At 38.4% G+C, this 15417-nt stretch overlaps 4 protein-coding genes across 4 annotated transcripts in view; 2 read left to right on the top strand and 2 right to left on the bottom strand.

Moving 5' to 3' along the window:
- Window positions 1-3155, top strand: part of slc22a23 (solute carrier family 22 member 23) — a 28727-nt gene extending 25572 nt beyond the window's left edge. The window contains exon 10 of the mRNA XM_030433523.1: window positions 1142-3155. Within this exon, the coding sequence (XP_030289383.1) occupies window positions 1142-1562 (421 nt within the window). The 3' untranslated portion in view covers window positions 1563-3155. The remainder of the gene's footprint in view (window positions 1-1141) is intronic.
- psmg4 (proteasome (prosome, macropain) assembly chaperone 4) lies at window positions 3041-6224 on the bottom strand. Its single transcript, XM_030433550.1, has 3 exons — window positions 5920-6224; window positions 5172-5247; window positions 3041-3399 (listed from the first exon to the last, which is right to left on the bottom strand). Exons 1-3 carry the CDS (start codon window positions 6094-6096, stop codon window positions 3278-3280), a joined length of 375 nt encoding a protein of 124 aa, XP_030289410.1. The 5' UTR covers window positions 6097-6224; the 3' UTR covers window positions 3041-3277.
- A 211-nt stretch (window positions 6225-6435) lies between these two features.
- On the bottom strand, window positions 6436-11564 carry bphl (biphenyl hydrolase like). The gene is made up of 7 exons (XM_030433544.1): window positions 11342-11564; window positions 8776-8879; window positions 8500-8666; window positions 8211-8364; window positions 7965-8096; window positions 7502-7625; window positions 6436-7131 (listed from the first exon to the last, which is right to left on the bottom strand). Exons 1-7 carry the CDS (start codon window positions 11422-11424, stop codon window positions 7041-7043), a joined length of 855 nt encoding a protein of 284 aa, XP_030289404.1. The 5' UTR covers window positions 11425-11564; the 3' UTR covers window positions 6436-7040.
- A 3720-nt stretch (window positions 11565-15284) lies between these two features.
- Window positions 15285-15417, top strand: part of LOC115591488 (dual specificity protein phosphatase 22-B) — a 9481-nt gene continuing 9348 nt past the window's right edge. Inside the window, exon 1 of the mRNA XM_030433549.1 lies at window positions 15285-15417. This exon is cut by the window's right edge and continues 101 nt beyond it. The gene's annotated coding sequence lies outside the window, so the exon portion shown is untranslated.

Genomic DNA, 15417 nt, shown 5'->3' with positions numbered 1-15417 from the left:
ATTACCCGTTACTGAAAAAAAGAAACGCCGTTAGTAATGCCGTTTATTGTAATGCCGTTATTCCCAACACTGAATGTAGGTACCAAATACAAACACACTCATTATGTCATCACAGTGTCATGTGTTGAAAACATGATAGGGGATTGGAGTGGCTGAGACAGAGACACCATTTACCCTATTACAAGACACTGCCATCAACATTTTGAAACTGATATTTTCAGGTAAAAAAAGTTACATAATGATGCTTTAAATAGCCTAATATCCTAAAGAAACCCACACTGTGAGGGATTACAGACTTACAATAGGGGGAAATCAGCAAATACCCTGAGTTGAGGTACTGGAATTTGTATTGGGAGAAAAATGTTTAATTGGTGTGTCCCCAAGTCACAGTTAAATTTACATGTCAGCACACATTTGTGTGTATCTTGTGTATAAATTGGTAAAGTACACTGATTCATTGACTGATGGCTCGTACTCAATTTTTTTTTTACAATGTATAGAAACTCAGGACACAGTTCTTGTTTTCTTGTTGCTCATTGGCTCCATCTTGTGGCACAGTTTTGACTGACAGGCCAGTGTGGACACACCCCTGATTGGCTCAGCCTGCTTCAACTAAACTAGTACAAAATGTCTTAGAAATGTGTCAGAAAGCAAAAGTCCTTATATCTGTTGTGTGGCTAAAACTGAAGACTGAGATCCGCCGTGATAAAGAAGGGCAGGACGAGACTAATAGCACAAGTGGGGGAGAAGGGTTATTCTTTCAGTCTCTCATTAAAGTCGTTACTCATTTGAAGTAGTTCTTCAGAAAGACATTCACACCACATCACTGAGTGAAGCGCTAGATGGTAACCATACCTTTGCGAAAACTTAAATTTGTTGCTTCTTTGTTGTGCATATTGTACAAACTAATTGTTTTCTCAAGTGACAGTTCTGTTGTGTTGAGATCTGATTACGTTTAGGCACAAAAACACTTGGCTAGGGTTTGGGAAATATCATGGATTGGAGTAGAATGACATTTGTGGGGTTACTGTTTATAAACCACCAGTGGCTGCGGTTGATAGTTCACACTGCTTGAAGCATACAGATGCCTTCAGAGCTCATGCAGTGATCGAAATATTTCACTTCCTCTCTCTCTGTGCAGGGGTGGAGGGCTGGGCCTGGTCCTGGCCAGTGCCGGTTTCGGCATGCTCACCGCACCCATCATGGAGCTCCACAACCAGAAGGGCTACTTCCTGCATCACGTGATCTTCGCCTGCTGCACCTTGTTGTGCATCATCTGCCTGCTGCTGCTGCCGGAGCCCCGGGGCCAGCCCCTGCCAGAGAGCCTGGCTGACGGAGAGACCTTCACCCGTCAGACCCTGCTCCATCCGGGAGAGCAACACCTCCTTCTCGCCAAGGGTGAAGGGGACTACTCCCGTGTCCACGACACGCCCTTACACCTCTCAGCCACTGGGGGTGCGACAGTTGCAGTAGCGACCGCTCTGGCAGCGGTACCGGCCTCATACGCCCTGGCGACTGGTGGGGAAGTGATTGGAAATCGTGCCATAGCCAATGGAGTGTGAGCATCATAGCAACAGTCTGCTACTGTGCTATTAATTGCTCAAGCATTAATCTGACTGAATGGTTGCCGAATTTGTGAAAAAAAACTTTTTAAGGGATAAAAGAATCGTTCGAATGAACCAGATGAACTCTTGTGATGGCGAGATTTGAGATGGTGACGATAGCTAATTTGTGTAGTTTTTAGTGACTATGATTCATTCAGGAGTTGCCAAAAAATATTGTACTGGACTGAGTTTACCTGAAGTCAGTGTGTGTTTAATAATATGAAAGTCTTCAGTGGTGTTGGTGATTGTCTTGCCCTGCCGTCCGCTCAGTGGAGAACGACTGACAGGTAGAAAATGCGGACACGGGCAAGTGAAGAGACAAAGTAGAGCAGATTAGCTTTCAATAATGTGTGCTCTGTGAGTTTTCTGTTTGTAGCTTTGACTTGTTGAGAGAGGATTTCACTGCATCTTATAATTCTTTATAAGTTCTTTTGCACTAAATGTCAGAGACACAATCAAAGTGTTTGTGATTTTCAGCCAACACATTGGAGATCCAGGGATTGGCTAAACCACTACCACTCTTTGCATGAAAGGGCACAAATAGTTTTACATGTTTCTTATTATTATTTGTGGTCCCTTTACCAGAAGTCCAATGTGGCACTTTATCCTCAGAGGTGAGGTCAGTGTAGACACTGATTTTTAAACAAGGCATTACTGCTGATGTTGTGGTTGTATGATGGTTGTCCGATGCGATGAACAGCCGGAGACCTTGGCAGACTGTATGTGTAGCCTGTAGAGACTGTGGGGTAATGCTAAACAAATCTGAGAGTTGAACGGACATTAGAGAGCCAGTGTGCTTCTGTAAGTCTTATGATGCATCTCAGCATTTAAATGGCTTTATCATGAAGGCTCTGTTCTTTTAACAAAACAGAGAATGTAATTTAAGAAAACCAGTATTTATTTTGTCATGCTGCCAAGGGCAATTTGTTGCTTGAAATACCTCCTTAATTAGCAAATATTTCCACTCCAAGTTTCACTCCTTGTTCTCTGTACCGTGGTAATGTTGTAATCCTTCTCCTAGGATGTGTAACTCTAACCAGAAAGCACAATATTTTACAGTTTTTTTTAAATAAACGTGTGTGACGATTAGAATAGAGCAGAGTTGTCTGCATAGACCTGGCATAGTTGTGATTAGTGTACATTTATACACTGTACTACATTAAGTATCCCTTAGGACTGCATATAAATGTTAAGGTATGTATTCATTTATAATGTATGGACCGTCAACCTTACTTTCATAGGATATAAGCACAGTGAAAAGATCAACCATCCCATAAACCATTGCTGTCCAAATGTACCTGAATCCAAACATCCTCCATTTTTTACATCATATTTAATACACAGCACGTACTTTGAACACCCTGTATGGTTTTGCTAGTTTCTATGTTTTCAACAGTTAAAACTCTGAGAAGAAATAAGAACTCAACCACTAATGCTGTTTTATAAGTGTTATTTTTTTAATATGATGCATTTGTACAAAAAGCCATAGGCCTACATGTTTTGATAATAAATCACTTAATTTATTATGTCAATAAAAGAACACTTGATGTGGCTGTTTGTGGTTATTGTGTTGATTACAGTATGAAGGAGTAAGCTAGTGCACAGAACAGAAATGAGAAGCACCTGCTCCTTTACGTAGCCCTACACGTCCTCAGTTCGACACAAAAGTGTGTTTAAAAGTGTTCAGGGTGAAGCTCCAGCTCCTTTTTGATCCTGTTCTCCACCAGCAGACTGAGGCTGGAGTCTGTCATTGGAAGACTGTAACTCACATATACCTGCTTTTTGGTCTTCTTTGCTGCAAAACAGACAGAAATTTACAATTAGGGCTCTAACTAGCAATTATTTACATTGTTGATTCATCTGGCAAATATTTTCTCAATCTGCTCAAAACTGAGGAGACAAAAACAAAATAATCATTTCACTACATCAGGCCTGCAACTTGTAGTCATCATCATTTGTTTAGTTAACTGATTAATACACTACAATATAGTATGGCTCCAACGAACGATAATTATCAATGCTGATTAATCTGTTGTCCATTTTTCATTAGCAACCATTTTCCACAGTGAATGATAGGCTTATTGTGTGTTTTTCCACATGCAGAATTTTAAATTCAATTTGCGGTGGTATATCAACTTGCATAATTTAACTTGCATGTCATCGGAAACCTGTGGCCAGTGAACAACATTATCACTTTCATTCTTGTCAAACTTGTGTTATCATTTGAGGTTTACTTTTTTTATTTACATAGTCTACTATTTAAATCAATTTGCACTCATAACTGCATCAAAACGCAAAAACAGACATGTAATGTGAAGTTTACAGACTTCCTTGAAAATCTGCTGAACTAGGGCTGCACGATTCTGGAAAAAATGTGAATCACAATTTTTTTGCTTAGAATTGAGATCACGATTCTCTAGCACGATTTTTTTCACAAAATGTTTATTGCACTGATGAACTTGAACAAATAAAAAAAACCCCATCATAGTATGGCAGAGGCATAGGAAGCAATGTTTTTTTTTTGTTTTGTTCAAGTTCTATCATTGGATGAGAAATCCAATGTATCCTTTAATACCTCATGTTGTACAGTGTTTATTGGGGCCGTATCTTTGGCTAGGTGGTATGTGATAGCTGCTGTGATCGGCTTTCTAAAATGGAGGCATAATATTCCTCCTTTTCCAAAAGCCGCCTCTGGGGTAGGCGTAAACATGTGACTTACGTGAAGCCCGAGTTGGGCTGTGAACACTTGACAACGAATTTGTATTCAAAATAAGAGCTTTACATTACACCCCATTGGAGTTTAGAACTGGGTTCTTTGCGGGGGGCTTTTAATTTGAAAGTAGCGACCGTTCCTAGCTTGTCGCTACAACAACAAGCTAACACAACCATAGAGCATCTCCCGGATCTCAGCGGCTGTCCGGTTGCTCTTCTAGCAGGCGAGGCGGAAATAAGTGTACCCTCCGAGGCGGCAAATCGGCGGACCAAAACAGACCCCCAGTTTGCCGCCCTCTGTCTAAAACCATGGACCTGGCCGCCAAAAGGACGGGCAGATTAGCGGCTTGCTGCCCTAGCTGTCTATAAACGGCTTCCTCACTCACTCATACACTCATTCCTTCCATACACTCAACTGCAGGCGGGCTTCCTCCACTGAATCACTTGTTATAAAGACGCTTTACCACAGGTTGAGGGAGGAGGCAGCGGCAGTGCTGCGTTTGGGGGCGCTTCAAAAAATCCGGGAGGAAATAGGAGCATTTGTTTGTGATTTAGCTCGAGATATAAAATGCTTCATAATCGCTGTGTGTAGAAATGAGATCACGTGTATGTGTGAATCGAGATCGCCATTTTTTAACGATTTTTTGTGCAGCCCTATGCTGAACCCATTAAAATAATCTAAAAACACATCAGCAGGATCTAGAGAGAATTTGTTAATCATAAAGTTTCTAAAAATCTGTCCTTCATATCGACAAAAGAGAACCATGTTGTCTAAAAGAGATAGATGGCTTCATAATAACTTCATAACTTTCTACATTAGCAGCATCTGTAAATCACATACACACACATCATTACCTAATCTCTGTGCCAAGGAATTTGGAGCAGTGTTGGATGGGTCCCCCATGACTAATGTAGATAAAGGCATTGAATCCTGCAGACAAACAAACAACAGTGATGAATACCTCTGCAAGGACAAACTCTTTAATCTCAAACATCATCCATATCATTATTTTCTTAAAATCTGTTTGTCAGCCAAGCTGTTCCAAAAGCTTTTCAAACTAAATGCACATTTTGATCATCTTTTCTCAGAGGGACTCCTGATAGAGGAGAGCTGTGTTTTCTCTGGTTTGTGGTTTATTCCACTGTTTGGACCAAAACTGATTACATGTCCATTTATATCCAACAAGTAACTTTAGAAGATAAAACATTTTTACACGCATCTTTCCAATCTTGTTGTTCAGTTGCAGTTCATTTTCTTGAACTGATCATTCCATTGAATCTTCTTGAAATGTTTTTTTTCTAAACCATTTTTATTTGCATTTAAGATACTTTGTTTGCAAGAAGTCTGTTTGACGCTTTTTAACGTACTTTTAGCATATATGACACAGTATAAGTTATAAGTGTATAAGTTCATGATGGTATTTGAGCCAACTCACCCTGTATCATCAATTTAGACATTTAGTCACAATAAATCTGTATGTGCTCAAGATACCTGTGTTGGGGCCAAAAGCTGTAAACCTTATAGAGCTCATATTCACTCCAACGTAAATCTGGTCTAGCTACTTGTTCATTCATTGAGTTGGCTTGCGTTTACTTTACTCACATATTTGCTGCTCATTGACACCGCCAGGTTGGACAGCACCGGAGTCGAACCGACCCAAAGGAAAAACCCGCCGCTGAGCTTCATGACGTGAAAGTGCACGACCTGCTCCAAAATCTTCTCCGAGAAATTGTGCACCGTAATTGCATCACACATCGCTCCGTTCTGTGTCTCGTTCATCTTGTTTATTTTTAACTGAACTAGCTGTGGCCAGCGACCATTTCAACTCGTGCTCGCTGTAAACAGAAACAGAAAGCGCCACTTCCTGGTTGGAGAAGAACGGCAGCCCAAAGCAATCGATCACCTATGCTAAGGCATGCTGCACCAGCACAACTGATTTTAGCCTTCAAGAACACCGTGTACATTAAATATAAATCAACATTTAATGTAAATAAGCAACCTGGCGCCTTAATAAAGGGCTTACAAGTTTTAAGTAATGGATTTGTGATCATTTTCAATGTGAAATCACTCACAGTATAACTGTAATCCCCAAAGTTACCTAATGTTGCTACTTTTAAGTAATTTAGTGTACCATTAGCTTTATTAGCCACATTTACAACAAACAACATTTTACATAATATGGAAAATAAGTCACATATACAATATCTAAAGAGAATAACAGTTGACATAACACAGCTTTTTCCTTGTAAGAGAGTAACAACAGCCCAAAGCAATGGATCACCTATGCCTAGATGTGCAGCACTAGCACAACTGATCTTAGACTTAAAGAAAAGACCAGACAATAAAATCAACACATACAGTTACTAAGGTACCTGGACCCTTAATAAAGGCCTTATATGTTGTAAGTAATGTATTTGTGAAAGCTAATATATCATTTTCAAAGTGAAATCAACTGTCTTTAAATCCCCAAAGCTGGCTAAATGTTGCTGCCTTTGAAAAAATAATTTAAGTGTACCATTGACTTGTATTGGCCACATTTACAACAAATGTTAAATGGTGTGAAATAGGTCACCCATTTACTATATAAAAATATTTTTTATTACACTCTGAAAGCAGTGTACAGTTGATCCTCATGAAAACAGAGTAAAAGATTAACTAAATAAAGTCTCTTAGTGTTTCACAGTGGTTCTTCTCCATGTTATTTAAATGTGTTAATTAATCACTCAGTCTTCCAGAAAGTCTTCAACCAGTTTGTTGAATTCATCTGCATACCTCAAGTGGAGATTGTGTTTGCCCTCTGGCATCAGGTGTAATCTAGATTTTTTGGGAGAAAAAGGATTCACATGTCAATTCCTGAATTTGATCTCATCGTAATTAGAAATTCACAGCATGTTTTTTTTTTTCATACTTTACAATAACCAATAAGTACCTTATTGTTTCATGGTGGATACCAACTATATTACAGATTCATTCACATTTTTATATTTTAAAAAAAAGTTCATAACCTGTAGTTTTTGCACACCTGAGGGTAAAAAAGAACATAGCAAATTGCAATTGCTTCGACATCTTTTTCTTCTTCTACTCTGTTGTGTAGCTGCATTTATTAAGTCAATGAAAGCAATTCGGTAAAATATTATCTGCTCTACATAATGGCTTTATTGTTATGATAGATGTGTGGTCTCACCTTGAGCCCTTGATGTTTTTATGGAGGTACTGTGGGTGGAAGCTGGGAACCATTGGGTCTTTCTCTCCGTGGATGATGAGGGATGGGCAGCTGATTGAGGGTAGAAGCTCCATGCAGATACTCCCTGAGCAGAGGAAGTTAAATGATGATGGTTTTACTCTTTTCAGGTGACATTTATATGACATTATTATAACACCACACAATTAAGGATTTTTGCCCATAGGTTCCTGTAGAGATCTTGTAACAGAACTACATATATTCCATCTTAAATTCCAAGTCTTGTGTTTTTTACCTCAAACCCCCTTTCTATCAATACTTTACCACCATCCTCCAAATATCAACTTCCTTTGTCACTGCATCAGGACTCCAAAACATTTCCTCATCATCTCTTGACTGTCTGTTTCTGATGGTTTTCAGTTTTAGATTGCTCCACTTGTGTAATGAGTCTGTATGTATTCAGTACCTTCTGGTCTTTTTGCAAACTGTGCAATCCCATCAACCCAGCCCTCCCAGGTTTTAGCAAAGACTTGTGCTCCATACACCTCCTCCATGGGCTGCCTCATCCTCGCACTCCACTTGGAGACATCACGAACCGCTTCACACAAGGACACACGATAAAAAGTTTAGAAAGACGACACCAAGCACAGAGAGAGAGTTTAGGTGTACATTTGCATTTACCCAAGACAATAAAAAGTAGGACTAGGAGTACCCTCGTAAAGTGTGAGGTCATCCTGGGAAACGAAGGCGTTGGATCCCCATACAACCATCTTGCTGATCAGGTCGGGGTTCTTTGCTGCAGCAATTAGAGCTGTGATTCCTCCATCGCTCCAGCCCAGCAGAGAGAACTTGCCAAAGCCCAAAGACTGCCAATAAAATGTTTAATATTACGATCACTTTTTTCGTCTGAATGGCACCATCTTGCTTCTTTTAGGTAACCTTTAACATTTATCAGATTGGTAATAATTATCACCCTAGGCTAATCAACAGATGTATTAGACCTTCATCAGATCCACAGCATCCTTTGCGTCTCTCTCAAAGAAGTCAACCGGGAAGTCTCTGTCTGGGGGGCGGGATTGTCCATAACCTCGGGGGTCCCAGCCAACTACGGTGAAGCGCTCTTTATTCAGAGACTTCAGCTGAGGTCCAAAATCAGTCCGAGTGCTTCCTGTGGGAGAGGAGACCAAATTCATCAGCTTAAAGCATGTACGCATACATGATGTGAGACCGTCTCCACCACTGAGGTGTGCTGTGTTATGTTGTTGTGTTATATTTACCCAGAGCACCAGGAATCAACAGCACAGCGTTCTTCCCTCTGCCCGTCTCCTCGTAGTACAGATCCACTCCATTAACATGCTGCCTGCCTGAGGCCACTGAGGAGCTGCAGAGAGACAGACGTGTAGACTGTGGCAGTGATGTCATAGTGATGGAAACGAGTGAATAGAAAAGCTCTGTCTAGTGAAAAATATTTCATTTGACAGTACAACCAAAAACGACAAAACAATTCTTAATAACTATTATATGGTAACTCTGTACGAATAAGAAATAATAACATGACAATACTGCATCTTTCTTGTGTTACACCAGCCTTTAAATGAAAGTTTGATCATTGAAGGTAAAACATGTGACAGCTGCTGTTTTAAACATCCTTGTAATTTTGATCAAATCATTATGTATGAAACTGTTGGAGCCATTTTGCTTGGATCCACTGTGCTTTCGATGTAATGGCATTTTGTCCGTTATCTCTGCACTTGCACCATGTTACAGTTTCACAGTTTGCAGCTCCAAGTCATTGTGACCTGCTATTGAACATAACACATGCTGTGAGGAGAGCTTCTGACCTGGAACACGTCAGCAAGGACACTCAATAACACATTAATAAACATTAAGCTTTGAGTGCCACCTAAACTGAAAAAGTCACGCAGGAAAAGAGCTCACTGAGGTGTTGTATTAAAAACGTCCTGAAGGATAAGATCCTGGAGGATTTGGATATTTCCTTCAAGTTTTTCCCTTAACACAGTTATGATCAAAAACTTGTTATCTGGCTGAACTAAGTCTCTCGTGATGATACAAAACTGAGTGACTCAAATTTTGGGAAGAAAGCCAATAAGATCACATCGTTGTGATGTTTTTGAGAATTTATGTTAACTATGTGAAATGTTCAGCTTTTTCTGTTTGGGGGATCAATGTGGAACTCCTCACCTGCAGAACTAAAACTGCATCCTTGACTGAGTTCATTTCAAACTCAAACTCAAACAGTCATGTAGTCATGAATCATCCGGTGCTTCTTGTTTTATGATGTTTTATTGTGGCATATTACAGTTTGTGTTCTCCATTGTTTTATCTTTTCTTGGACATAATTTTTGCTGTGTTTGTATTTGTACAACATATTTTTTTATTGTCTTAATTACATTTTTGATCAACATTTTGACACAGTTTAAATGTTGATAAAACATATTCATATTATACTTATATTGTTTACGACTGAAAATGAAAAATACTAATAATAACTATGACAATGGATGAATAATAGATATTCATGTCAGCACTGCTGCTCCATCTGTGTTTTGCTTGTTTGCACTGCCATTCTGTATGTGCAGTTTATATGTTACAAATCTTTTTACTATTCTTAACAACCATCTGTCTTTTCTCATTTCTTCTAATTTAACTGCATGCCCTGTGTTGTTTTTGTTTTATGTCTTAGCTTTTTGGCTTATCTGTCATATTTTTCCATTCTAAACGTACATACTTACACACGTTTTATTAATTGACCCATCTTGAATAAACTAAGCAACTATCATGACATTACTACTTTGCAAAGACATTTATCACAATTGTTTTCAATTAAGAAAATTAACCTTTGAAAAGCAAGACGTTGAGTAGCCTATATTTGAAGATTTTTGGGCCATTTTCTTAATTGATTGGAAAAATTCCAGTTGTGAGGACTGCAGATTTACTTGATTGTGGAGGGGATGCTTACATGATATGGATTTTTCAAAATGAAAGGCTTTCAATTAATCTTTTGAGCGTCAGATGTTAAACAAACCATAAAACAGCGACTGCTACTAATAGCGGTCACTAAAATACTTCTGTTACTTCCACAAATAATAACTAGCATTATTACTAACAATAATAAATACTAATGCACATTTAGAGTAATATCACAGGATTTCCTGTATGTTTCCCTTTCAGCAATAGATAGACTAATATAAATTAGTTAGGAGGATTAAGATATGGGTGCATATATGCATGTGCATGGATATGCAATAGAGGTCAAGTGAAATGTCACATTATTTTTGGGAGCTATTAATATATGAAGTTTAGTTCCTTATAGGTGTTTTCTTGGAGCCAGTTCAAATTTTTGCATTTATAGCCGACCAGGTGACTCTAGTTACACTAGCAAACATTTTTTAAATCGATTTATTGGAAATGTTTCAACAGACAGTTTCTCCATTCTACACAAACCAAACAGGACTTTTCCACTAAGTCTAAAGAAATGTGTCACATTATCTTGAACTCAAACAATATTCTCAAAACACAAAATGAATGAACAATCACTGAAACACTAAAATATCCCAATATCTCGAACTCATTCGGTATTTCAACAATATCATTCCTTGCAGCCTGTTCATGCTGCACTGCCTGGACATGTTCTGCCATCTAGTGGACAGAAATCACACAAGCCTCCAGAGAAATTCTGTCTAAAGGACGAAAACATACCAAACACACCAAACACAGGGCAGGCATTTCCGGTTTAACTGCAGAGCCCCGTGGTCAAAGTCCAGATGTGAACAAATGTGCATATAAATGTGTAAATATGACAGTTAACATGCAGACAGTTACCAGTGCTGCTGGATCGCCATCGTGGCTGTTTTCAGGTCAGTTCTACATTTCAACAAACGTCCTCCGAGTAAAAACAACGCCATAGTTGAGAGTTCCGCACCGCCCGGACTCCTCTCTCTGCCTCTCTGTGGTTAAACACTGACACTGACACAACACTGACAGCTCTCCTGTCCTCCTGACCTGCTCCGCTTCTTTTAGGATTACAGGAAGCTGCAGTCAGTTTGGCACTTTCCACGTCGTTTCTGTTGACAAAAAAAAAAAAAAAAAAAACGATGGCGAAAGTACGAAGGAGAACCGAAAGGCAACATTTATTTCAACGTTATATATAGAGTATTAAAAATAACCTATGAATAAAATATATTTTCAGAAACTTACGCACTTCGGTTTTCTAACAATTTCCGAGGAAAAGATCTCTGTAATTTGGAACAGGGGAAATAAAGACTGTGACACATTAAACACTGTATTTTTACGTTTGTTTCCACAGGAGTTCCCCTGCAGGTAAAGTTAGGTTACACATAAGGCCAGCTTAAAATTCATTCATCATTCAGTTAATATTGGAATTAGATCTATTATTCATATATTTTCGGTTGTTTCCTTGCAGACAAAGATCACATTTTTTTGCATTTATAGCTGTTAAGATGACTCCTTCGTTACACTTGCAAATATTTTTAAAGTGATTTATTTGATTTATTTATCAGTTAATGCATTCTACACAAACCAAACAGGAAATCTCCTCTAAATACAGGTTGTACAGGAACCCATGGGACCTTTGTTTGGCATATGAATTAATAAATATAAATTCTTTTTGTTTCACTAAATGAAATGAGCACCATAGTCATTTATTTGTATATAGTCTGTTGTTTCTAGTGTGCTATGGACCTTCCTCTGTGTCCTTCCTTATCTCATCTTGTGTATCCTTTAATATACTATATTTCAAGTTTATATCAAGTTTCATGTCTATCAGTACATAATATTTTGTGAAATTATAATAAAGTGTTTGTCCAACCTAAGAAAGTCTTCTATTTTGATGCCAAGGTTCTTTGTAACTACTACTACTACTACCATTATTATTATCATCATTGTTATTGTTGTTGTTGTTATTATTATTATTTTTATTAGTAGTAGTAGTAGTAGTAGTAGTATTAGTATTATTAATAATACTACTAATAATAGTGGTAGTATTATTTGAGCAAAATTTTGTAGCAATCAAATTTAGACTGGTATTTCGTAGCAAGCAAGATTTCACAGCAATCCAATAACAACAACAACAACAGTAATAATAATAATAATATTATTATTATTATTGTTGTTGTTGTTGTTGTTGTTGTTACATTGTTACATTATTACAACAACCATGTAATACCGTATACTGGGATATTTCCAGAGATGGTGATCATACCGCATACTAGCAGCTCTTTAAATAATCGGCAAGACTCTACTCAGCCGAATTCTAATATTAAAAATGCATCCATGAACCTGTTAATATTGTCATCATGCTTACCTTTGTTAATGAGCACTACACACAAAAGTTGAGGCTGATGTGAATGTCCCAGATTTTGCTGGGATTCAGTCATAAATCAAACTATTGGATAAATTCAAGAGTTGACCTCATGATTGTGACATATGAAGAGGGAGGGGGTCACCAGTCCATCCCCCCGGGACTATGGGTGATGATCCAAATCTGATGGTAATCCATTCAAATAGATTTGGAAACATTTCTCTCACAGCCACAAATGTCAACCTCGTGGTGGTGCTGGAGGAAAAGTCAGAGGATCACTAATGGCAGAAGGCTTCATCTTCTGGAGACCATGCACAATTTCATAGCAATCCAATTGTCGTTGAGATATTCAGTCTGGATCAAAGAGATGTATTTATCAACCACCAGACGGACGGACAGCCCAAACACCAAACATTCTCTGGTTCAAGCCTCTTAAATTCGAGGATCTACTACTTTCTTTGTTTTATGTCCCCATAACTTTAATATTATAACCTTGGATTCTGGGAGATTACAGTAGGCTTTTTTTTAGTTATATACTTATGAACAGATAACGCAAGAAAATAGTAGATTAGTCCACTGTGAAAATGATATTTAGATGTGGTGTTAGAGCAACTGTCTGTAAGGACTTTACAGTGTCTTGTAGCAGAAGAAGCACTTATAGGTGTAACAAGAATATATTAAAGTGGCTTCATTAGTAACTTCTGAGTCAGTGTTTTCTCTTTCTCTTTTTAAAGAGCAATTTAATCATCAGCGTCTCACTTCCTTTAGTGCCTGTACAACACAGCCCCCTCCTCCTCCCACACACTCAGACACACACCTACGCACAGCGACGCTTTGACAAAGGTTTTTTTTTTTTTTATTCACCTTTTATTCAAAACAGCTCTTTGTGATGTGTCTGTTTATCAATGGGTTTGACTTGCCGCTTGCGGTGAGCTGTTCAGACCTTATTCTCTGAGGCAGGCAGGTAGGCTGCTTTTTGTAAACGCCTCCACTCTCCTCTGCTTGTCAGTGTGTCTGAGCTGTGCCACACACAGGAACATAAGGCAATATGACAATGCCGGGCTAAAAATACCCCATTCGCCTCAGAGCGATGTGTTGAAAAGAAGCAGAATTTACTGGAAATGCAGTGACTGATGCAGATTCAAGCAAATGTCCACTGAGAGTCAACTCCAATTTAAAATAAATGGGAGGAGATTCTTCATTCTCAGACAGAATATAGTTAATATGAAATCCCTCTAAGATAAGGAAACAAAAAAAAGTATCAAGCTGATAAAACAATGTTTATGATAATGAATTATCATTTAGAATAAATAAAATAAAATAAAAATAAACAAAGAGTATATCTTTATGTTTTAGCCATGTTGGCAAAGTGGCTCTACATATGTTGGCTTGGTTCAGATGGAAATATATTGGCAACAGTTATATTGACTTTCATGAAATTTGGTGAAGTTACTCATGGTCCCACAGATGAATCAAGCTGACTTTGGCGATCGACTCACTGTAACTTTAGCGCCACCAGCAGGTCAACAGTTTTGGTTTGGAGACAATTACTGTGACTATATCGTGTTAATTACTTTGACATTTGGTTCAGATATTCATGGTCCCCTGAGGTGAATCCTACTCACTTTGGTGATCCCCTGACCTTTCAAAGTTTTCACTTATTGATTAATATTAAATTCAGTTAATTTAGAAACAACAGTTTACAGACAGTGACTGAATTTCAGACTGTGCTCGCAAATTCCCCATAAAACATGATCTCAACATAAGTATTTCTCAACAATATAGAATATTTTCTTATATAATATATAATATCAAAATATGAAACACTCTAAATTAGATTTAGGAAAAAATACATTATGTTATTTTGTATTATTAGTGTAATGCTCGAAAACCCAGCGATCTGCTTTATCATGATTGTGTTTGACTAGATTTGATAGACTATGGCCTCTCACCTTAAGCACACACCCCCCCACAACTGTCATCCTATTTTGATATTGAAATATTGAATTTCAAATATTGCTAAATTCTGATTGGTTCACAGAAATACATGACATCACTTTATTTCCAACCTCTTCCCGCCCACTTCAAACCAACCGAAAGGAGCACAGACAGAATGAAAAATACAAAAGATCTTTCATGTCAAAACACACAAACTGTTCAGTCAAACTAAGAAGCTCTTTTTTTTTTAAATTTAATATTGCAATTTATCTTAAAACTCCTTGTACGGTGTAACGTCTCAGCAGATAGTGATAGTCAGACGTCATTCACTGCTTGATCTGTCTCCTCTGCCCTCTGGCCCTAAACCATCTTTGTCTGTATGGTATGTGCCTATCCATGGTCCCATGACCCACACTTGGTCTAAATATAAATATCCAAGCAGGGTGTTCAACTGTTAAGGTCACATTACATCATCCCAAGCAGCATATTCTCAATCTAGTGGCACTCAGCACATGAGCTGCGGACACGCTGAAGGCTTTATGATATCCAGGGTCACAGAGAGAAGTCATCAGGGTGGTTTGACGAAGTAACAGCCAGTGACCCGACTGTCTTTCTGGGGAGAGGATTCGACTGGAGCTAA

Source organism: Sparus aurata, chromosome 11, assembly GCF_900880675.1.
Source record: "Sparus aurata chromosome 11, fSpaAur1.1, whole genome shotgun sequence".
Lineage (NCBI taxonomy): Eukaryota > Metazoa > Chordata > Actinopteri > Spariformes > Sparidae > Sparus > Sparus aurata.
Note: the sequence above shows the minus strand (reverse complement) of the source record. Positions and strands in the feature narration are given on the sequence as shown.